This window comes from Rhopilema esculentum, chromosome 9, assembly GCF_057945365.1.
Source record: "Rhopilema esculentum isolate cy_ngs chromosome 9, ASM5794536v1, whole genome shotgun sequence".
Lineage (NCBI taxonomy): Eukaryota > Metazoa > Cnidaria > Scyphozoa > Rhizostomeae > Rhizostomatidae > Rhopilema > Rhopilema esculentum.
In genome coordinates, this window is record NC_142823.1 from 4,720,949 (window position 1) to 4,745,942 (window position 24,994).

At 38.1% G+C, this 24,994-nt stretch overlaps 1 protein-coding gene across 1 annotated transcript; it reads right to left on the bottom strand.

Annotated features, from left to right (window-relative positions):
- Positions 1 to 8,872: 8,872 nt before the first annotated feature.
- Positions 8,873 to 18,461, bottom strand: LOC148959559 (ornithine decarboxylase-like). Its single transcript, XM_089109918.1, has 10 exons — positions 18,334 to 18,461; positions 17,886 to 17,982; positions 16,745 to 17,040; positions 14,206 to 14,294; positions 12,874 to 12,955; positions 12,483 to 12,566; positions 11,852 to 12,028; positions 10,969 to 11,058; positions 9,782 to 9,874; positions 8,873 to 9,073 (listed from the first exon to the last, which is right to left on the bottom strand). Exons 1-10 carry the CDS (start codon positions 18,433 to 18,435, stop codon positions 8,888 to 8,890), a joined length of 1,296 nt encoding a protein of 431 aa, XP_088966044.1. The 5' UTR covers positions 18,436 to 18,461; the 3' UTR covers positions 8,873 to 8,887.
- Between the last annotated feature and the right edge of the window lie 6,533 nt (positions 18,462 to 24,994).

Here is a 24,994-nt window from a genome sequence, read left to right on the forward strand (position 1 = left end):
CGATCGTTGCATTTGAATTTGGACGTATTGCTGTATCAGTGGTGGGAGTTATCGTTTAATTTGAATTTGGACGTATGGTTGTACCAATAGTGGGACCGATCGTTGTATTTGAATTTGGACGTATTGCTGTATCAGTGGTGGGAGTTATCGTTTAATTTGAATTTGGACGTATGGTTGTACCAATAGTGGGACCGATCGTTGTATTTGAATTTGGACGTATTGCTGTATCAGTGGTGGGAGTTATCGTTTAATTTGAATTTGGACGTATGGTTGTACCAATAGTGGGACCGATCGTTGCATTTGAATTTGGTCGTATTGCTGTATCAGTGGTGGGAGTTATCGTTTAATTTGAATTTGGACGTATGGTTGTACCAATAGTGGGACCGATCGTTGTATTTGAATTTGGTCGTATTGCTGTATCAGTGGTGGGAGTTATCGTTTAATTTGAATTTGGACGTATGGTTGTACCAATAGTGGGACCGATCGTTGTATTTGAATTTGGTCGTATTGCTGTGTCAGTGGTGGGAGTTATCGTTTAATTTGAATTTGGACGTATGGTTGTACCAATAGTGGGACCGATCGTTGCATTTGAATTTGGTCGTATTGCTGTATCAGTGGTGGGAGTTATCGTTTAATTTGAATTTGGACGTATGGTTGTACCAATAGTGGGACCGATCGTTGCATTTGAATTTGGTCGTATTGCTGTATCAGTGGTGGGAGTTATCGTTTAATTTGAATTTGGACGTATGGTTGTACCAATAGTGGGACCGATCGTTGTATTTGAATTTGGTCGTATTGCTGTATCAGTGGTGGGAGTTATCGTTTAATTTGAATTTGGACGTATGGTTGTACCAATAGTGGGACCGATCGTTGCATTTGAAGTTGGTCGTATTGCTGTATCAGTGGTGGGAGTTATCGTTTAATTTGAATTTGGACGTATGGTTGTACCAATAGTGGGACCGATCGTTGTATTTGAATTTGGACGTATTGCTGTATCAGTGGTGGGAGTTATCGTTTAATTTGAATTTGGACGTATGGTTGTACCAATAGTGGGACCGATCGTTGTATTTGAATTTGGTCGTATTGCTGTATCAGTGGTGGGAGTTATCGTTTAATTTGAATTTGGACGTATGGTTGTACCAATAGTGGGACCGATCGTTGCATTTGAATTTGGTCGTATTGCTGTATCAGTGGTGGGAGTTATCGTTTAATTTGAATTTGGACGTATGGTTGTACCAATAGTGGGACCGATCGTTGCATTTGAATTTGGTCGTATTGCTGTATCAGTGGTGGGAGTTATCGTTTAATTTGAATTTGGACGTATGGTTGTACCAATAGTGGGACCGATCGTTGTATTTGAATTTGGACTCATTGCTGTATCAGTGGTGGGAGTTATCGTTTAATTTGAATTTGGACGTATGGTTGTACCAATAGTGGGACCGATCGTTGCATTTGAATTTGGTCGTATTGCTGTATCAGTGGTGGGAGTTATCGTTTAATTTGAATTTGGACGTATGGTTGTACCAATAGTGGGACCGATCGTTGTATTTGAATTTGGACGTATTGCTGTATCAGTGGTGGGAGTTATCGTTTAATTTGAATTTGGACGTATGGTTGTACCAATAGTGGGACCGATCGTTGCATTTGAATTTGGTCGTATTGCTGTATCAGTGGTGGGAGTTATCGTTTAATTTGAATTTGGACGTATGGTTGTACCAATAGTGGGACCGATCGTTGCATTTGAATTTGGTCGTATTGCTGTATCAGTGGTGGGAGTTATCGTTTAATTTGAATTTGGACGTATGGTTGTACCAATAGTGGGACCGATCGTTGCATTTGAATTTGGTCGTATTGCTGTATCAGTGGTGGGAGTTATCGTTTAATTTGAATTTGGACGTATGGTTGTACCAATAGTGGGACCGATCGTTGTATTTGAATTTGGACTCATTGCTGTATCAGTGGTGGGAGTTATCGTTTAATTTGAATTTGGACGTATGGTTGTACCAATAGTGGGACCGATCGTTGTATTTGAATTTGGTCGTATTGCTGTATCAGTGGTGGGAGTTATCGTTTAATTTGAATTTGGACGTATGGTTGTACCAATAGTGGGACCGATCGTTGCATTTGAATTTGGTCGTATTGCTGTATCAGTGGTGGGAGTTATCGTTTTATTTGAATTTGGACGTATGGTTGTACCAATAGTGGGACCGATCGTTGCATTTGAATTTGGTCGTATTGCTGTATCAGTGGTGGGAGTTATCGTTTAATTTGAATTTGGACGTATGGTTGTACCAATAGTGGGACCGATCGTTGCATTTGAATTTGGTCGTATTGCTGTATCAGTGGTGGGAGTTATCGTTTAATTTGAATTTGGACGTATGGTTGTACCAATAGTGGGACCGATCGTTGTATTTGAATTTGGACTCATTGCTGTATCAGTGGTGGGAGTTATCGTTTAATTTGAATTTGGACGTATGGTTGTACCAATAGTGGGACCGATCGTTGTATTTGAATTTGGTCGTATTGCTGTATCAGTGGTGGGAGTTATCGTTTAATTTGAATTTGGACGTATGGTTGTACCAATAGTGGGACCGATCGTTGCATTTGAAGTTGGTCGTATTGCTGTATCAGTGGTGGGAGTTATCGTTTAATTTGAATTTGGACGTATGGTTGTACCAATAGTGGGACCGATCGTTGCATTTGAATTTGGTCGTATTGCTGTATCAGTGGTGGGAGTTATCGTTTAATTTGAATTTGGACGTATGGTTGTACCAATAGTGGGACCGATCGTTGCATTTGAAGTTGGTCGTATTGCTGTATCAGTGGTGGGAGTTATCGTTTAATTTGAATTTGGACGTATGGTTGTACCAATAGTGGGACCGATCGTTGCATTTGAATTTGGTCGTATTGCTGTATCAGTGGTGGGAGTTATCGTTTAATTTGAATTTGGACGTATGGTTGTACCAATAGTGGGACCGATCGTTGCATTTGAATTTGGTCGTATTGCTGTATCAGTGGTGGGAGTTATCGTTTAATTTGAATTTGGACGTATGGTTGTACCAATAGTGGGACCGATCGTTGCATTTGAAGTTGGTCGTATTGCTGTATCAGTGGTGGGAGTTATCGTTTAATTTGAATTTGGACGTATGGTTGTACCAATAGTGGGACCGATCGTTGCATTTGAATTTGGTCGTATTGCTGTATCAGTGGTGGGAGTTATCGTTTAATTTGAATTTGGACGTATGGTTGTACCAATAGTGGGACCGATCGTTGCATTTGAAGTTGGTCGTATTGCTGTATCAGTGGTGGGAGTTATCGTTTAATTTGAATTTGGACGTATGGTTGTACCAATAGTGGGACCGATCGTTGCATTTGAATTTGGTCGTATTGCTGTATCAGTGGTGGGAGTTATCGTTTTATTTGAATTTGGACGTATGGTTGTACCAATAGTGGGACCGATCGTTGCATTTGAATTTGGTCGTATTGCTGTATCAGTGGTGGGAGTTATCGTTTAATTTGAATTTGGACGTATGGTTGTACCAATAGTGGGACCTATCGTTGTATTTGAATTTGGTCGTATTGCTGTATCAGTGGTGGGAGTTATCGTTTAATTTGAATTTGGACGTATGGTTGTACCAATAGTGGGACCGATCGTTGTATTTGAATTTGGTCGTATTGCTGTATCAGTGGTGGGAGTTATCGTTTAATTTGAATTTGGACGTATGGTTGTACCAATAGTGGGACCGATCGTTGTATTTGAAGTTGGTCGTATTGCTGTATCAGGAGTGGGATCGATCGTTGCATTTGAAGTTGGTCGTATTGTTGTATCAGGAGTGGGATCGATCGTTGCATTTGAAGTTGGTCGTATTGCTGTATCAGGAGTGGGATCGATCGTTGCATTTGAAGTTGGTCGTATTGCTGTATCAGGAGTGGGATCGATCGTTGCATTTGAAGTTGGTCGCATTGTTGTAACAATAGTGGGACCTACCATTTAGTAATTTAACATGCTGAATATGAAGAGATGCATACCCCACTTGAAAAATGCCCCCAAAAGCTATTTTTAGACAGGGATAACTCTATCCAGTCCTCCTTCGGATCATCCTCCATATCTTATAAACTATGCAAGTTTTAAACCCGAAACTTAGTATTCCATGATACTGTAATCAAGTTTTGTTTGAAGGTAATTGATTGTTTGAAGATAATTGAAAAGGAGATTCTCCTACTTGCTTCCTTTGCCATCTCTACTGTGAATCCTACTGCATAAATTATAAAAAAAACAAAGGGGCGACAGTCGAATAACTTTATCCGGCTGCGCTGATATCGCTTTTCTATTGGACCAGATTAATTTTGAGTGATTTTAGCGCATGTGCCACTGGTAATTGCAAACATTCACCACTGGCATTCGGTTGCGTTTTTTGTGTGAGCCCTTCGTTTGTAAGTACCTTTTCTTTTTTTGTATCACACTCATTTTTTTATGAGAAACAAAGGTCGAAATTGAGTACTCCAGTTTCCTAATGTTCTGGAAATTTCAAAACTCGTTGTTTTTTAAGAGTTTCTTAATTATGATGTCATGGATTTTATGTTTGGGTTTCCTTATATTTAATTTTTCATGCTGGGAAGACATTTTTCGCAAATGTTACATTTGATTTTAGAGCCGTTCTCTTCTTCTCCTTTACTCGACTACACTGGTAACCATTGCTCTCGGTGGAGAACGTGTTTTGAGAAACCAAGCAAAATTAGCGTTCTTTTATCTGCCATACTTTGGTCCCGTTCACACTGCTACGTATGGATCACTTTTGATACGGATCACTTTTGATACGGAGCAAGAGTGATACGGAGCAAGAGTGATACGGATCAAGAGTGATACGGATCAAGAGTGATACGGATCAAGAGTGATACGGAGCAAGAGTGATACGGAGCAAGAGTGATACGGAGCAAGAGTGATACCGAGCAAGAGTGATACGGAGCAAGAGTGATACGGATGAAGAGTTATACGGAGCAAGAGTGGTACGGAGCAAGAGTGATACGGAGCAAGAGTGATACGGAGCAAGAGTGATACGGAGCAAGAGTGATACGGAGCAAGAGTGATACGGAGCAAGAGTGATACGGAGCAAGAGTAATACGGAGCAAGAGTGATACGGAGCAAGAGTGATACGGAGCAAGAGTGATACGGAGCAAGAGTGATACGGAGCAAGAGTGATACGGAGCAAGAGTGATACGGAGCAAGAGTGATACGGAGCAAGAGTGATACGGAGCAAGAGTGATACGGAGCAAGAGTTATACGGATCAAGAGTGATATGGAGCAAGAGTGATACGGAGCAAGAGTGATACGGAGCAAGAGTGATACGGATGAAGAGTTATACGGAGCAAGAGTGATACGGAGCAAGAGTGATACGGAGCAAGAGTGATACGGATCAAGAGTGATACGGAGCAAGAGCGATACGGAGCAAGAGTGATACGGAGCAAGAGTGATACGGAGCAAGAGTGATACGGAGCAAGAGTGATACGGAGCAAGAGTGATACGGAGCAAGAGTGATACGGAGCAAGAGTGATACGGAGCAAGAGTGATACGGAGCAAGAGTGATACGGAGCAAGAGTTATACGGAGCAAGAGTGATACGGAGCAAGAGTGATACGGAGCAAGAGTGATACGGAGCAAGAGTGATACGGAGCAAGAGTGATACGGAGCAAGAGTGATACGGAGCAAGAGTGATACGGAGCAAGAGTTATACGGAGCAAGAGTGATACGGAGCAAGAGTGATACGGAGCAAGAGTGATACGGAGCAAGAGTGATACGGAGCAAGAGTGATACGGAGCAAGAGTTATACGGAGCAAGAGTGATACGGAGCAAGAGTGATACGGAGCAAGAGTGATACGGAGCAAGAGTGATACGGATCAAGAGTGATACGGATCAAGAGTGATACGGATCAAGAGTGATACGGAGCAAGAGTGATACGGAGCAAGAGTGATACGGAGCAAGAGTGATACGGAGCAAGAGTGATACGGAGCAAGAGTTATACGGAGCAAGAGTGATACGGAGCAAGAGTGATACGGAGCAAGAGTGATACGGAGCAAGAGTGATACGGATCAAGAGTGATACGGATCAAGAGTGATACGGATCAAGAGTGATACGGATCAAGAGTGATACGGAGCAAGAGTGATACGGATAGGTTGTGTTTACTCCGCATCGGATCACTTGTGCTACTATAAACACAAATGATTCATTCTACAATGATCCGTCCGCTGTGTGCTAAAGAAAAAACGCAAGTTATTTCAGTTGCTGACTTTAAAAGACAAGTTCTATACCTCACGAGACAAGAAAGACAATTAGTTACAGTAAGTCTTATAAAAATTATAATTTATTGCTAGTTTTAAGTTTATTATACTCTATTCATTTGCAATGGATAGCGTCTCGTCGTTTGTGCTGTTCCTACCTATCTCTCATACTTGTAGTTCTCGCTCTTGATTTCCTCAGTAAGATTCCACGTTCATTACTTGTATTAGCATAGCAATATTCTTTAAGACCAATTTATACTGTCAATGTAGGTTGACAAAAAAGGACAAAAAAGTCCCTTTTTATTGTTTGAGTACCAAGACAGTCTTTTCTTAAAGTATTGATTTCATGCTAAAATGAATGTCTAATGTCAAAGGATGATCTGGCTTTTCCCATTATTAATAAGTTATCCATATAAGGACATGGGGGTAATTAGACGTTACGTGACAAATTAAAGTTCATTTTGCTACTCTAATCGTATTTCTACTAAAAGTGATAAAATATTCTTCATATTCCACTGTTTAAACCAGATATATTTGGTTAAAAACTTCTTCGCAGGGAATAAGCAGGAACTTCTCTTGATTTAGCCCCCATTTTACCCTAAAAAACAGCGGCAAATCCCCGTTTACCATCACAATACAATATTCCCAGTTGATAAAGAACTCGAAACTGGTAATCAAATTTTTCCCTCCCCACTTTTTCCATCTGGCCAATATGAAAAGTGTATTTTCAATAGTAAAAAGGGGCCCTGTTGCCAGTTTTCCCGCGCGTATTCTTTAACAGGAAAAAAGTTCACTGCGCAATGTCCAGTGCGTGACCAGTGCAAATGTCCAGTCGTTTTGCCGGGGCTTTAGTATGCTAGAATACATCTTAGGGTCCCCACCCTAAGAAACGACTTAGGGTCCCCACCCTAAGAAATACCCCTTGTGCTATTTTTGGAATGGGGGTCCTGTTCCCCACACAGAATACATATGGTAAACCAATTTCTATAACCTGTACCGCCACGAAACTTGGCAAACCTACACAATTTGACTTGCTGAAAATAAACAAAAGTTGTCCTCTACTTCAGAAACACCCCTTGTGCTTTTTTAGAATGGGGTTCCTGTGCCCAGTACCCAGAAGATGCTTCTATGGCAAATTTTTTTCTGTAAGTGATACAGCCATGAAACTTGGTAGACCTAAATAATTTGATTTGCTGAAAAAGATCAAGGTGTCCCCCACCTCCAAGATACCCCTTTCCCTTTTTTAGCCTGGGGTACTTGTTCCCATTCCATGGAACATGATATCATGGTAACTTTCATATAGTTTCCTATACAGGCCGAAAACTTGGCAAACCCACGCAATTCAATTTGCTGAAAAAGACAAAAGTAGTCCCCCACCTCAGCAATACCCCTTGCAAAAAACCAGGGGTACTCATGCCTTGTCTACAGAACATGAATGTCAGCAATTTTATCTCATTACTGTTCTCTATAAATCAGGGCCACCGGAGCCAGGGGGGCCACGAGGGCACAGGCCCCCCTGTTTGCAAAAAGTATAAATAAGTGCCCCTTTTTGAAATGTATTGCGTGTATTTTTTCAATGCCAGATATTCTGCCTTTAGAAACTAGGTAAAATAACATAACTCTGGACGTTGTTGGAGGACCATTCATTGAAAATTCCTTAAATGTTTACTTGGTCTTGATGCAAAAAGCGCAAGCTCCTGTGATGAACAATATCAACTGCGAAGGAGACTGCCAGTTCCGCGAGAAAATTTCCTTAGTGTGTCTTCAGCAACAAACGCATTAGTGAAAGGTCTGGTCAAGTCCCCGGCGTCAGTTGGTCCAATGTATATCGTGTGTGTTCTTGAAAGTAGAAACTGGGGCCCTATCTCTGATTCTGGGATGCGTAAAATGTACCATATTCTGTGACTTTGCCAAAATTGTGTGACTCTTTTCACTGAGAATATTTGAGCAGGAATTTCTGATACCAATTCATGTTAGAACCATAATCTGTGCTCTTAGCACAGTATTTGACATTAATTTTGCAAATTGTGGTACCAGCATGAAAATGGGTACACTGGGGCAATTTGATACGTTGATAATGATGCTGAACAGACACAAGCTGAAAAGTGCCCCCAAGTGACATACCTTGACACATATTTTCAGACACATTTGACATACCTTGTAACATTAAGATTTTTCAAGATAACTAAACAATTGATCCAAAATGTAGGAAATGCAAATACAAGCACAACAATTACACGGCTACCAGTTAGCAAAGTATCATCACCAAGAATCATAAGCTAACTGCCAAACCTTGCGAAATGAAAGTCTTACTGGATGTTGAAACTTAGGATGGCTTTAAAGTTGAAGGACAAGAATAGGAGCATTCCAAAACTTGGCTGATTCAGTAGCGACAGCACTTGCTCAGTTATCAGATAACAATCTATGTGAAGAAAAGACAATGAAATCCCTATGTCGAGAGAAGGTATTATTGAAACAGGGATTCGTTTTGCATTATTATAAATAGATTATTATAAATAGAGAAAATTTAGACACGCACTCACAGTTCATTTTTTTTAAATGAGAAATATGTTTTCTGTTGACTTAATTACGTGATCAAGCTTGTGTTTATCCTACAAAATGAAGCATTCATGCCCTCGGTTTTCTTTCAACGGCCGATAGTACTGACAAAGTACTGGGCTATGCATTTCACCAACTACGTAATGAGCCCGAGGCTTCATGAATCCATTAAAGGTGGAAGCAACAGATAAGGTGTAAGCACCCATGTTGACAAAATATATCCAGTCACCGACTTCCATCTATGGCAAACATGAATGAATATAATGATATTCTGGCAACCTTTGCAAGATAAAAATCTATCCCGGTTGACAAAGAATTGTTAAGTTATGTCATCAAAAAATCGGTTTTCAGAATAATAGAATTCTTACAACATGACATGAAAACACCACAAAATATTCCAAAATTTTCAAAATCAGTTGAATCTGTTGTATATCAAGGTTATAAAGTAGGAACTCTAAAACTCTGAAAATAGCTCTTGGAGTATAAGGAGAGAAAATGCTTTAAAAAATGGTCCAGGCATGTCTCAATCTTCATTGCACTGCAACTGAATGTCTCAATTGTTACAAGCTGTGCTACTGAAACCTCAACATCGACAATATGCAATGACTTCTTTCCAGGGCTGGAATAAGTGCGTGACAACGAGACCGCTGGACGGAGGCACACTCTAAATTTTGTAGTATCACAATGGCAGCACCGATATATATATTTGCAAAATTATATTTGCAGAAATTAATGTTTGATTCTTTGAAGAAAATAACAGTTGGGGGTACAAAAAAACCTTATATTTATTTCTCAAATCGACCTTAAATTACACAGACTGCAAATGTCTACTTTCTAATAGCAAAATGATGGAGAAAAGGCCCATGGAAAATGCTTGGCGGTTAAAGTTGGAGACAAGCACATGTTTGCGAGTGAACATGCTCCTAAAGAAAGGCAAGGCTACTCACTTCTGGAAGCATTGTGCGCTTGTTAATACAATCCATTGAATCGCAGGTTGGTCCCCATATACTTGATGGGAACAGTTTTCTTCCCTCAGAAGGCTAGATGCAAAAACATTGCATTTAGACGGGTTTACGTTAAAAATAAGATATATTAAAATAAAATAAGGTACATTGCTCATGAATGTTAACAAATTGGTCAACATTGATATGCACACAGGGTCAAAGCAACATTTCATGGCAAATTTATTGCAATTTTACAGGAAACTCTAAGAAACCATTGATTATATAGAGTTGACGTAAACAACCTATAAGCTCTTGCTTTTTAATAAATGTTCATTTGCTTAATATATACTTAATGAACATTTATTCGATTTGGTTTTGATATTTACTTCTAAAAGCACATTGCTTTATGGTAGAAGTTAATCAGAATTTTAAAACGTAGAACAATACGGATATATGCCTGCCACAAATACTTTACCATACAGCATTTTTTGTTGCATTATATATCATTCTTTTCTTTTCGAAAAGTAACACAAAAGAGGCTATCTCCTGAGCAGATTGATGTTGGACCGTAATTGTTATTTCGCAGACATTGTGGGTGTTATCCGTATAGAAAAAATTCCACTTGATGGCATACGAATAAAACTTTTCCCCGACCCATTTTAGCTGAGGTTGTTGTGGCATGCCAAATCCGTGTAGTCAATCCTAACCTTGTTATACATGTGTAGTCAATCATAACATGCCATCATTATGTAGAATATATAGAAGCTGTTTCTTCCTTTTTAAAGGCAGAAGGAAACTCGGAACTCTTCCCTTTTCATTCGTTGTCCTTTGATCGCGAGGATAACATTGGTCGTTTTGTTAAACTCGTTTTAGGGAAGGCCATATTTCAATCAATTCGTAACACATTTACATTTTAAGTGAGTGGCATTTTGTCATGCCCATTCAATTTCAATGCCCGTTTAGAATAGTCGTTTAAACAATCTTTTGGTGGTACAAAACTTGTAAATGGCTTTGAAAAAGCAAACATTTAGTAAACTAAAGCTTTTCGGCTGACACTCTTCAGAGTTTAAAACTTCAGAACATAGACCGAAAACTCTACGCTAGGAAATATATATATTACTGTGGCTTCAAAAACATGTCCAGTTGCATATTGAAAAAACCAAAGAGAAAAAAAATGAATGGAGACTCACTTCAAGAGGCTCTGGAACAGGAGACTCGTGATCCCAAAGAATACAGTTGAAAGACCCGTAGACACCGTCATTAACATAGTACATGAAACCCTGCAAGGAAAACAAACATAAAAAACATTAAACATAGAAAGCTGTTCACTTTACGCCGGGTTCATTTGGTTTCTGATTCACTGACCAAAACTGATTCGAAAATTAAAGGATCACGTGATAACAGAATCATCTTGTAACACTGAACACACATTTATAAACAAATTTTGTAACTTGAAGTGGTTTTATCCAGTTTAAATATTCGTTCATTCAGAAATGGATTTACTTCTGTCTACACGGCAACGCTACGCTCCAATCGAAATGGATTGACGATTGTCACAGGATTGCCAGTTTATCTCGCTTAGGAGTGTGACTGATTTTGGTACTTCATTTCGTAGGAACCTTATTAACCTTCAAATCATGTGACTTAGATGTTCAAATCATGAGGTTGGAATACTTCTTGTCTTTCCAAAGCTAATTTGCACTGGGGTTTTGTGGAGGGTGGCGTAGTAGACTAAATGTCTAAATGTTAAAACTTCGTTTCCTAACATTTTCCGCAAACATCCCCGCATAAAGATTAAGACAGAAAATCAGTTAATTTGCATACCAGTGATGCTAAGACGAGAGCTTAAAGTTTAAAAAATATACCTGGCAAAATTGAAGAATCGGGTCAGGATAATTTGATTAACCTTGTGTCATACACAGCGAGGAGGTATTTCGCTTGCATTAATGAATCACAGACCACCTAGGGTCAGGGAGGGCTCTTGTAAGTATATGACATCCAGAACCTATCCGGATTCTTCATGTCCGCCAATAAATCTTTTGAGAAAAGATAAGAACTTTAATATGAGCCCACCTCCTTTTGGTTACTCTTTTCGGATGAGTTTTCAGCAGTAATGGACCTAGCCGAAGTTATATTGCAGACAAGGGTGTAGGCAGAAGAGACAAAAAACGTTCCTGGCTCAGCAATGATTCTCACTCCGCAGTTGGCTGGGAAATATTTGGCAAAAGCACGGTTCAGCTGGTCAGCAGACTGTTAAAGCAATAACAGAACCAAGCATTACGTCACTCAGGCATAAAGGGAGTTTTTATACATTTCTAGAGGTTAAATGACAAGTTACTGAAATACCAGTAACTACATGCTACTTTACATACTAAACAAAATTATAGCAGCTAATTTTCCTACTGTAGACATGAACAGTACACGCTCTTGTTTGATCGCATTAGAAGTAAAACTCGGAGTTGCAATCTGGAATCGTCCTGTTTTTCAAGCTAAAGTGTATACAGGTCTGCCTAAAGGGGCACCGAGGACTGTATAATACGAAATAACAGACTGGGAACAATGGTAATTCAATAGACAGCTATTCATCAAGCTGCTACTCTCATATGAGAAAATTTCGCTTTTGAAGAAATCATTTTGATTTAATCTATGCTTATGCTCAAATCTTTTCTGTTTCACCAAATTAAAAATATAAGAAATTGTTTACCTCTTCGAATGAAATCGCAGCAGCATTGTCACCAGGGAAGCCACCTCCAATATCCAACAATGTGAAATTGAAACCAAGTGATTCCTAAACGATTTATTTGAGAAGCTACACAAAATTTTTGAAGAAAAATATAATATAGTTATCTTAAACAGGACACAATTAGGGGGGAGTTTATTGAAGCTTCAAGCGAATCTGCCACAAAGGGGGCATGAACTAATTCGAAAGGATCCCAGAAACCAGAAAGTAAATACACCGCTGGCGTTCTCTTCGGTTGTAAAAAGTGTTCGCTGAATAAACAATCATATAAAATGGGCCACTCAAAATTTCTAATTTAGGCCACTTAAAATATAATTGTGGCTGGAATGCATGCTTTTGAGCATAAAACACTCACCCCCTCATTGAACACATTTCTTGCAGCCTTAACAGCATAGTAAAATGCTTCTGAGTCATAACAGCCACTACCAACGTGAAAACTATGAGAGAATGGTCAGTCAGTCGTATGTGAGCATGATTAGCAGAAATTCAGTTAAGAAGCAAGAAGCAGATGCCTAAAAATGGAGAATCTGCTGGAATAACATGTTGCTCGTTATCATTGTGGCACTTTACTTCTTAAGTTCCACAGTGAAGATGATTGTTCACACAGAGCATTAGCCATTATATACCTAATCAGGCTTGGCCATTTGAAGAGAGCCAAAGCTCTTGCTCCCCTCCAAGCTCTCCTCAAATGCTGAAGGGGCTACAGATTGCTCTCTTAAATTGCTTTGAAAAGAAAATTGCTCTCCTCGAAATCAATTTTCCTTTGCTTCTATTCTTATCAACCTTCAAAAAGCCCACCTGGATATTGCAAAGAGAGCTGTTTACTGCTTCCTGTTAGAAGTCTTATGGCCAGGCCTATACCCATAGAAATAGAAATAGTAGCGCTAGAATGCGTGGTCTATCACGTGACATGTGCAAACTATGGGGAACCAAATGGTAGCAGCAAGTTGGCAAAAAAATCGCGGGAAATCGAACTTTGATAATCGAACGAACTTTGACATTGAATGATAATCGAACTTTGAGTGTTGCGAAAAACTACTGACCTGAAGAAATACAACAGCTTATTTAAAGCAATAGATTCGCATAACATAATCGCTTTAAAGTTCAAAGACTGATAAATATCTTCAGCTCAATTTCTTTCATTTATTAATCAATAAAATGACAAAAATGTTAGCTCTACCAAATTTTACAAATTTGTCTTTTCAAATACCAAATACAAGTCCTTATTAGTTTTACATTATGCAAACGATGTGCAAAAATCACAGACCATATATTCTGTACATAAAATAATGTTATATATTTAACTATGGGCCTAATCTTAAACAGGTTTTCCCTTCAGAATCAGGCACTGTTACATAAATGGCTGATTGCAATGCGTTGTAAACACTGGTAAAACAAATTTATGGAAAACATTTTCTTCCAAGTGACTACAGCTATCCTCCCTCCGTGCCAAACTCTTGGAGTCTCTGAGATCATGAGCAAAATGCTCAGACCGCCGCACACGGTGAGCAAACTGCCACGAGTGCCAAAAAATATCAAACTGGTTTGATTTCTAAAAATTCGGCACGTGAGGCAAAATTCACACAAAAATACCGCCGCACACGTGAGGCAAATGGCTGAGCTAAATGTTACTCGAGCCATTTAGCTCATTTAAAATCGCTCGTGTGCGCCTAGCATCAAAGCTTACCTGACACCAATAACATTCAGCTGGAGTCTTTTAGCAGCCTCCAAAAGAGGTCTTGTTTTTCCTTGTAGAACACCAAACTTGACACCCAACTAAAAAAGGTATAAGCTGGTAGTAATGATTGATACTCGACCTTTTTAAATGAAAATTGCATAATCAATATCATATCATTTAACGCAGAAACCCAAATATCTAAACACAAGATAAATTCTTAATTTCAGATAACTTGGGATCTTCCTGTATCAAATGCTTTTGTTGGATAAAAACAAATAGAAAATTTTCACTGCTCTAAGTACACTGGGTTGATAATTTTTTTCTGATGCCGTCTGTTCGCTCTATAACTGAACGCCTAGCCGCCCCATGTATTCGAAAAACCATGTCAGTCGGTCAAATTTTCAAAAATTATCCGCAAATAGTCGGACAGAAATGACACTGGAAAGTGATGGGACTTACTTTAGGTAATTTGGTTGAACATTCGTGGTATCTTCAAATAACCCAAAGACTGAAAGCTACGTGTCAATATCGCTGCATTATCAAATCGACCAAGAGTGCCTTATAAATGATAAGATGGTTTTTGAAAATTTCAAGAAGCAAAGCGCTTCTGAATCTTATGGTAATAATGCAGCAATGCTTGTCCAGAAGATGTTTGAAGAAGGTTTGCATCAAGTACTGCCATTCCTGTATGAAACAACATTATCATGGCAACTGAGTGTCAGTTTGCAGGCAAAACCTGTTTCCCCATTGTTGTGTAAGTAGTTTACAAAATAAGAGGCTCTTTGCTCATTCTATCTACATAAATAGGTCATTTTCTGGGCACTAAGCTATAAGATAAAAAATTTTGGGGGACTTTTGTAGACTTTTATTCCAGAAATGTTTACAGTGATCAGTATTTGTGCAACATCTATGTGATGAGAAGAAATTTTTAGCATTAGAGAATTACAGAGAGCACCATCAAATAATCAAAGCCAGATACCAGAACCAATAGTAACTCTGGTCCACTGATCTGAAAAAAGACTGGATCGAACAACCTATTGTTCTCCTACATCAGCACGATGTCATCTTGAGACCTCTTGCGCCTAAAGTTTGGACTGCCATTTGTTAAAACAGCACACACACAGTGCTGCACCTTAAATTGTGCATTAATCATTAAATTCTTAAATATTCTAAGATACAACAGGTCTAGGAAAATAAGTGACAGTGGATTCTACGTTACATAAACTTAATACCATGGCAAAAATGTTTAACGTAACTTACGAATGATGCAAGTTTTTGTTTCAATGGTTACTTTGAATTTTGCTATGAAATAGCAAGTTTAACTGAAACCAACATGATTGCTCTCTAGTCTCAAGCAACATGGCGAGGTCTCAAGATGGACGCTGCAATGTGGAATCAACGCTGGGCTGGAGAAGCTCGATCCAGTCTTTTTTTGAGGTCAGTGCTTTGGTCCAGATGGGTTCCATTTAACACATATATTACACATACATGCCTGATAATTCAATTGCCTTGTAACTTACATCTTCTGTTATTCAGACAATAGGTTTTTCCCATCATCAATATTCCTGTTTAGGCCAAGTTTGGATAATTTGAATAGCTAAACAAAAACTAGCAACGTGTTTCAACTTGAAAGTTTCAGTCGCCAGACATTTGATGCACATGTCTACCAAAACAATAAATATGCATTGCAAAGTGATTTTGACTTTTGCAAAGTGATTTTGGTGATTGCAAAGAAATCTTGAACTTGGCAAAGTGATTTTGACCTTTGCGAATTGATTTTGACCTTGGCAAAGTGATTTGACCTTGGCAAAATTGATTTTGACCTTGGCAAAGTGATTTTGACTTTGGCAAAGTGATTTTGACCTTTGCAAATTGATTTTGACCTTGGCAAAGTGATTTTGACCTTTGCGAATTGATTTTGACCTTGGCAAAGTGATTTTGACTTTGGCAAAGTGATTTTGACCTTGGAAAAGTGATTTGACCTTGGCAAAATTGATTTTGACTTTTGCAAAGTGATTTTGGTGATTGGAAAGAGATCTTGACCTTTGCAGAGCGATTTTGACTTTTGCAAAGTGATTTTGACTTTCACAAAGTGATTTTGGTGATTGCAAAGAGATCTTGAACTTGGCAAAGTGATTTTGACCTTTGTGAATTGATTTTGACCTTGGCAAAGTGATTTGACTTTGGCAAAATTGATTTTGACCTTGGCAAAGTGATTTGACCTTTGCGAATTGACTTTGACCTTGGCAAAGTGATTTGACCTTGGCAAAATTGATTTTGACCTTGGCAAAGTGATTTGACTTTGGCAAAATTGATTTTGACCTTGGCAAAGTGATTTGACCTTTGCGAATTGACTTTGACCTTGGCAAAGTGATTTGACCTTGGCAGAATTGATTTTGACCTTGGCAAAGTGATTTTGACCTTGGCAAAGTGATTTTGACCTTGCCAAAATGATTTTGATTTTGGCAAAGTGACTTTTACCTTTTGCAAAATGATTTTGACTTTGACCAAGTGATTTTGACCTTTAGGAAGTGACTTCATTACTTACTTGGAAAAGAGATTTCGAATCATCTACTTGAATCCGTATAACAAGCTGAGCATGCGGGTAGTTTGCTTTGATCTTATGTAGTTCTTGCTCATTATCAAAAGTCATCATGCTGACATTGTTTGATGCTGCATACTTGATGTGTGATGTCTGCTTACAGGGGTTGGCAAAAATGATGCGATCTGGTGATACGCCAAGGTTCAACATTGTCTGGATCTCAACTTTACTGGCACAGTCAAATCCAAGCCCATTGTTACTAAGAAAGTTTAGCACAGTAGGCTCATTGTTGCATTTCACAGCTGCATATAAGAAAGTATATACTATTAACGTATTAATAACTAATAACTTGGTATGCCTGAAACTTGATTAAGCATCAAACTTTGAGATGTGACTGTCAAGTTCTATACACCAACATGCACAGCTAGGCCTATACAGCATCAAGCATCATATGAAAAATCATTTAAACAAACATTTTCATAACAACAGCCATGTCAACTCTCCCAGTTTTGCAGGGAGACTCCAGCTTTTGCTTGCTACCTCTCAGTCTCCCGGTTTTGTAAAACCTCTCCCTGTTTCTCCCTTTTCCTTAAGCAGTGGTATTTTTACTATAAAAATGATTATACAATGAATTTTTTCTGACAAACATTTTGTTAGTGTTTAGGAAATAACAAATAGCAAATTTTTGCCTAGTGCAAAGTTTTATAGGTATGTTTTTTCTACAAATCAATCAGTTCTGGTGATAGAAAATATCCATGTTTGGAAAATTTTAGGTTGACAGGTCTGTAACAAATATTTCATATTACTTAAATCGAGACTTGAAGTTACTTTTCATAACAAAAATCAGGTTGGTGAACATATCTACTCAAACTTTTATAAATTGATTGCAGTTTTATCCAATATTTAGGGCCCCAATACTGGATAGGACCTGAGTAACATACACTTTGGCAAAAAAGATGAAAAGTCGACATGCAATTTCTATTAATAGAGAGAATAGAGAGTGTGGCTTTTTTCCCGCAATCTCTATTAATTGTCTTTGAAAATCCTGTTGCCTTTACACATGCAATTTCATAAAAGGTGCAATTTCATATACTTTGGAAAAACAAAGATGAAAAGTTGACATGAAGTTTCCTAAAAGGTGTCTTACCATAGAATGGCTCAACATTGGGTAGGTGTTGCTTGAATTTCTTGATCTTATTGATGATATCACCGAGGTCACCGATGAAGAAAACATCATCTTCGTCCTAGGAGATATTCTTGTTATTCAGAAAATAGAATAATACCGCAGGGATATGTCTATAGGACGCAACTTACTTTTATCTCTAAGGATTTTTGATATCTATAATTCAGAAGTCACAATGAAAACCTGAGTTATCCTGAAAATCCTGAATGACTCGGCCTTGGGTGTTGGCTTGAAAGCACAACCCAATAGCTCAGCAGTAGAGCACTTGACGTACAAAGTCAAGGGTCGTGAGTTCGAGCCTCGCTCGGGTCGGTTATTTTCCCGCACTCTCTACTAATTAAATATATTAGACTAAAATAACTTGTGATACCATTCTTCATCAATTGAATTTATAAATACCACTTTTACCAACCTCTCTGCCAATCGAATTGACCTTTGCGTTGATAATATCTATATGTTTCATGTCATCTGCGATGGTTTCAACAACTGTATCTTTTCCGACTATAAACTTCATGATTGATTATTTTATTTGGCCCTTGATATCCTTAAAACAAAATTTTTCAAAGATTTTGAGAAGTACATTTGATGGATGTGTAGGGTAAATGACCTGATGCTGTGAATAATGCAACAGGAAAGTTTTTTCAAAGATATCGGCAAAAGACAAGAAATCTGCAGTTCCATCTTTATGCCTCCACGAAGTTTCGACATAAGGAGGCACATTCAACATTCCAACTATGAAGGGGTCTTTTAGACACCAGATAGAATAGCCACATCCAGAAATAAAAGAAGAACTATTGATTAAGTCAGATTATGATGAAGATGATAAAGAAACTTAACAATTCAATGACAGCGAAGATGAAGGAGAATTTTAACAACATGGCAGCTTATCATCTTGAATTAACAATCTGTACAATAGAAGCTGATGTAAGTCTGTTATGGCTTCAGTTTAGAACGTTGTGAGACAAATCACAGGTCAAACTGATTACCTAATTCCTTTTTCCTACATTTCATCCCTCTCCCTAAGTCAATTGCCCAAGTGCTGATAGCAGTGCTACTCTAGGTCCACTGTAGATGATATTTTTGCTAAACATGGATAAGAAATACAACTTGATCTATTCATATTATATTCAGGAGGCTTTATCCCAGTTTTTGGACAAAGCATCATCTCCCACCCGATCAACATTTAGTTTTTTGGACAAAATCCCCTGCCCGATCAACATCCAAATTCAAATTTTACAACAAAAAATGGTCTAGTAAAATTTTTCCATTTTGGCAGTTTCTCCAAACCCCTTGGCCGCCATGAATTGATTTGGCCTAAGGAGCAAAATTTGGCTTAATTTTGGCCGCATGTTGCAAAAAACAACAAAAATACAAAGGAAACAAAAATTTTTGCACGATAATATACAAACTTTTTTAAAATAATTTCAGAATTGCAAATAACGAATGATTAAACAAAGAGAAAGATAGCCGGTTTAAGATAAAAGCAAGTAAAAACATTTGTAACCTTCAAAGCAAATTTTTGATTACGCTATCACTACCCACAAATAGCAAAAATTTTGCTTTTTGTATACTGCGTTTAGCTGGCTGAATTTTGCTGCCGACCATAAAATATGTGGCTGAAAACCATTCTAAACATCTGGCAAAATCCTGAAAGGGGGAAGTCACTATTTACTACCGAAATTAAACCATAGATGCTGGTGTAAAGTGTTTGCATTTGGTTATGATAGACAACGGTTCAATAGTAGCAACGATTTTTTATAAAAATATCAGAATTATGCCAGAGTTATGCTATAGATTCCAAATTATGCTAGATTTCATGCTAAATGACGATTTTTGGCCATTATTATGCTAAAAGCATATATGCTAGATCTGGTCACATTGCAAACAAGTATCCCTGTGATTGAGATAGCAATAATTTGAAGAAATGATACAGCCTTCTTTACCATCTCCTGTGATATAAACTTTCCTAGCCGTATTCCTAAAAAAAGACACTGCTTGTTTGTACCCCTCCAAGCTCCAGTAACATCCAAAGCTGCAGAATATTGTGTCTGTTCAAGCCTTTCCGTCAAGGATAAACACATTTATAGATCATATTTGTGGTAAATAATATGACCATAGGCTAAATGTAGTCTAACATACACTTTGTAGACTTGGTAAAGAAAATCCCTAGAAACATACCTTGACAGGTATCTTATCATCCCAATAACCCTTCTTGCCTTACCAATAGCTTCTTTTATATGACTTTGAAAATTCAGTCTAGTTGCATGCCAAGGTGCTTATATTGTGATTTCCTTTCAATTATATCATTGCCTAGAAAAGCTTGAGGATGACATAGTTTTACTTTTTTACAAGAGAAGACAACTTCATCAGTTTTATTTGCACTAAACTGCATCTTCCATTGCCATGCTCATAATTAAACTCTGTCAAGATCTGCATTGAGTTCATCATCAGATCTTCCTACATCATCAACAACTTTGAAGAGAGATGTGTCATCCGCAAACATCTTAACATCACATTTCAGGTTAGCAATCAAGTCATTTATATCGATAAGGAAAAACAGTGGACCCAGGACAGAGCCTCGAGGTACACCAGAACAGATCGGTACCCATTCAGAGCATTTAACATTCAGGACAACCCATTGTTTGCGATCAGCCAAATAGCTCACAATCAAAGTAAAGACCATTACATTTAGGTTTCAATAAAAGGCCCTTATGCCAAACTCTGTCAAAAGCTTTGGAAAGGTCAAAAAAGAGAGCCCGGGTTTCAAGAGTAGGACACGCTTCAAAAGCTTTATAAATGTTTTGAGTTACAGATCATAGTTGATTAAGGCTAGAGTTACACTATACCGGATTGCTATCGGAGCGGAGTAGTTACACTACGACACTCCGCGCGCTCGTAAGCCTGCAGTCCTTTGCATTTCTGGTACACAAAATCCACCAGATTAAATTTTTTGATGATATTTGCGAATCTATGTGTTGTTGCAAATGAAAACTGAGAGATAAATAATGGGGTTCGTAGGACGGATAGCGAGATCGTGTTGCTATCTGATGTGTTAAAGTATGTTTTTCGTCCAAGGGCCTTTTCATTAAAATTCGGGAAGAGAGGAAATCCAAATACGAAAATGTTTTGACAACTTCGATTTGGCATTATCCAACAGCAACAAAATCTCAGAAAGCGCCATTGTTCATTATCGATCGAATTTCTTCAAGCAGAAAGCAATAAGAAAATCCTTTGTTTCGAAATGGAGCATGTCGGACTCGTGCGATTACACTACAACGCTCCGCTACGGAGTGACTCCGGAGTGATTTCCCTATCATCTCCAGAGCGGAGTGATTTTCACTCCGCTAATCAGACAGAGCGTTGTGTACCGGATTGGTGTCGCGTTGTGTAACTCAAACCCCTATCCGATATGAAAGTTACTCCGCTCCGATAGCAATCCGATAAAGTGTAACGGGCACCGAATAGTACAATCTCCTTGACTAAATCCTGATTGCTGTTGAACCAGTAACCCATTCACACAAAGGTGTTGACAAATTTTGTCAACAGAACTTTTTTAAATATCTTTCAAAAAGTGGGTAAAAGAGAAATTGGGCTATAGTTAACCTCATTCTGCCTGTTGCCCTTCTTATGAATATGAACTATATTCGCCTCTTTCCAGGCAGAAAAATAATTGCCTGTATCTAAGGATTTTTCAAAAATTAAAAAGAAGGGCTCAACCATAGAGGCATCGCATACCTGAATAATATGAACAGAAATGTTATCACTGCCACCAGGCTTTTAAGGCACGTATTAATTGTAGAACTTTACATCTACTGATATTTGATAAATATGCATTGCACCGTGGTATAATGCTAGGTAGTGTACTACCAGTTGACTACCAGTGTACTACCAGATCTCCATAGATTGTCTCTTGCTCATCCATTACTCTTAGATTCTTGCTTCCAACGGTTCTGCAGAAATCTAATTTGTTGCAGGGTGTTTTTAGCAACTTACCAAAATCAGAAATCTCTGCCATATGGTCTCAGTGTTGAATTTGAATTTTGACAAAATTTTCTCAACTTGGATTCCATTTCCAGTTTTTGATTCAACATAACTTGTTTGAACAATATATGACTTTGGTTTTGATTTAATATAAGTAATCCAATGGACACTTATTCACCTTTGTTAACCAAACTTCCCTAAACAGGATTCATTTTCCTGTTTTAGAGTCAACTGAACTTGTTTTGGAGTTAAAGAGATGAGAAGAGTAATTTCAAGAAAGGGAACAACTAAAATTACCCTAAAATAAGTCTGTAGGGTGGTATGTCATAGGTAATACTTGGACCTTGTTCTTATGTCAAGTAACAATATGTATGCGAGGCATGAATTTTTTGTAGTTTTTACTTCTTACCCTATTTTACCAGCCTGACATGAAACCAATGTTATTTACTTCATTAAGAATAAGGTCCTTATAAAGTTTAAGAATAAGTTTAAGACATGGTAATTGCTCTTTTACCTTTTGTTCTTTTCCATGACTTCTTTTTACTGTACAAATGGTACCTGATATAGCTAATATGAGAGACCCGGAAAAATAATTTGTCTTTGTTCCTTCACTATGAGAGCATAAAAAGATAACTGAACACGATATTTGGAATAAATGAAGTTTAGTGTATGTATAATCATCTCCAAAAGAAAAAATCCAAATATCTACACTGCCATATGATTTTTTTTCAAGTTATTTGCGATATGGCGTAAAACGTATGGATTTGTGAATAACTCAAAAAGGTTGACCATTGGGTATTTTTGATTCTGTTTTTGGATTCCTCATCAAATATAACGTCTCTGGGTGCATTTGTAGAGCTAGAACATTTCTTAAACTGAAAATAGTTAAAGGAAAGTGAATTCAAAATGACCGATTTTTGTCGCGAAACATGATTTACATTAAATCTACAAAAATGCACAACTCAAGAACCGTTTGGAGTTAGATGCTCAAATTTTCAGGATTTTCTAATGTTTATGATATCTATTTCTGGTGAAAATTTCAAGAAAATCTGTGAGGTAAGGGTGTCAACCTTCCAAAACTCTGGATGATTTGATATGGATTTACCCGGAGGCCAACGTGTGCAAACGTGTGCAAACGTGTAATGGATGGCATGCGAACTTTCTCATTTATTGATTACATAAACCTTTAAATCAACACACTAAAACTAATCAGCCCATACTAAGATGTTACTTAATCAGATATTTTAATATCTAAATATATTAACGCAAATAAATACAATTTACCTTGGAGCAACAGAACCCACAACTTTGCACTCCAACTTATTGAGCTGTGGTTAGACTGTGATCAGTACAAAACATTTAACTGCTCGAGGGCTTGGAAATTAAAAGCTTGTGGAATGCAAAGCTGATTAAATGAAACCAAATGTTATTAGAGTTGATTTCAAGAGGGGTGCTGAAGACACTGGTTTCACCAGGGGTTCCTATTTTTCTTGAACTGTTTTATTGCATTTTTGTGCTGAAATTCATGCTTGATTCCTGTATTAAGCCTTTCTGTGATGTGTTTGAGGCCCTTTTGGAATTGTAAAGAAGAAGGAATTTTGTAGAGTAGGAGGAAGCTCCCCGCCCTGTAGCGCCTGTGACAGTCGTGCGAGTAAAAATCGCGTAGGAGCGCGAGTTTTTTTTCGCAGAATTCTGCAGGAGTGCGAGTGATCTTTGCACATTATTTTGAGGAAGAATTTTGTGATGGGAGAGGGCGTGGTTCTCGTAGCCTCTGCGGGGAGCACGCCACAGCCTCTTTTTGGTGGGAGCCTCTTTTGTGTGGCAGTATTAAGAGACGGGCTGAGAGAGATCCAGCACTATGGCCAAGATATAAGCAGCTTCGAAACAGAGTAACTTCTCAACCCAAAAAGCTGCTGTTTCTTACTACAGTAACATGAAAGATGACAATTCAAATAATCCGAAGGGAATGTGGAAAATAATAAACAAGGTATTAGACAAACATTCAAATCATAGTCCTCCTTTGTCAATTATCCATGAAGGTCAACGTGTTGAGAAGCCTGATGAAAATGCAGAGGCCTTTGACAGGCACTTTATCTCCATAGGCCCAAAACTAGACGAAAATATTGAAACCAAAGATTGCGATGACCCACTGAAGTACCTACCCAGCAAGAGACTGCCGGTTGCAACTAGTTTTGAATTTCAAATGGTTGATCTTGAACTCTGAAAATGAGATCAATAAGTTAAAATGATCTAAAGCTGCAGGGCATGATAAGATCCCAGTAAAACTAATGAAAGGCGTTGCTGATATTTTATGTAAGCCATTAGCAGCTATTTTCAATTCCTCTCTTGAAAGCGGTGTTTTTCCGAACATATGGAAAGTAGCCAGGGTATATTTAAAACCGAACATATTTAAGACCGGATCGAAAAGTGATTTGAACAACTACCGGCCAATATCCATACTCTCGGTATTCTCCAAGCTAATCGAGAAAATCGCACATGATCAAGTCTCCTTTCTGAAGGGAAAAAAGCATGCTCTCCAAATGTCAGCACGCATTTCGAAAGCTGCACAACACGTTGACCTCATTACTCAATGTTACTGACTCATGGTTCTCAAGTGCCGATAAACGAAAAATAAATATTAGTATCTTCCTTGATCTAAAGTAAGCATTTGACACTCTGGATCACAAAATTCTGCTCTCTAAGTTATCAAAGTATGGAATAGGAGGAACCCCTAATCAGTGGTTTACATCATACCTAACTGATAGGATACAATACTGCCAAATCAATGGTTCCAGTTCACAACAAAAGAAGGTTCAGTGCAGTATTCCAAAATAAGCTTAGTCTGAACACCAATAAAACTGAATACTGTCTTTGTGCACTATTCCATAACTGTGCAAACACGTTAGCCCTTCAGTGATGTCTTGTGCGATTTTCCATTGAAAGAACTCGATGCCTTGGCATTGGAATTTATTTACAAATGATAAAAATGTATTAAGCCCACTACATCTCATCGTACTGCCAAAAGGTTTCAAAATCAAAACAGGCGTATTCCATCATCATTGTAAGGGGACTGTAGCTTATTGCATGAAACT

What these genes read in the sequence shown, in the direction of transcription:
- LOC148959559 (XM_089109918.1), bottom strand. Translation starts at nt 18,435, where the DNA reads ATGAAGTTTATAGTCGGAAAAGATACAGTTGTTGAAACCATCGCAGAT. An exon ending in CTGAATGTTATTGGTGTCAG is followed by an intron (nt 12,956 to 14,205) that starts GTAAGCTTTGAT and finishes ATTCTCTCATAG; the next exon opens with TTTTCACGTTGGTAGTGGCT. An exon ending in CTGCGATTTCATTCGAAGAG is followed by an intron (nt 12,029 to 12,482) that starts GTAAACAATTTC and finishes TTGCTTTAACAG; the next exon opens with TCTGCTGACCAGCTGAACCG.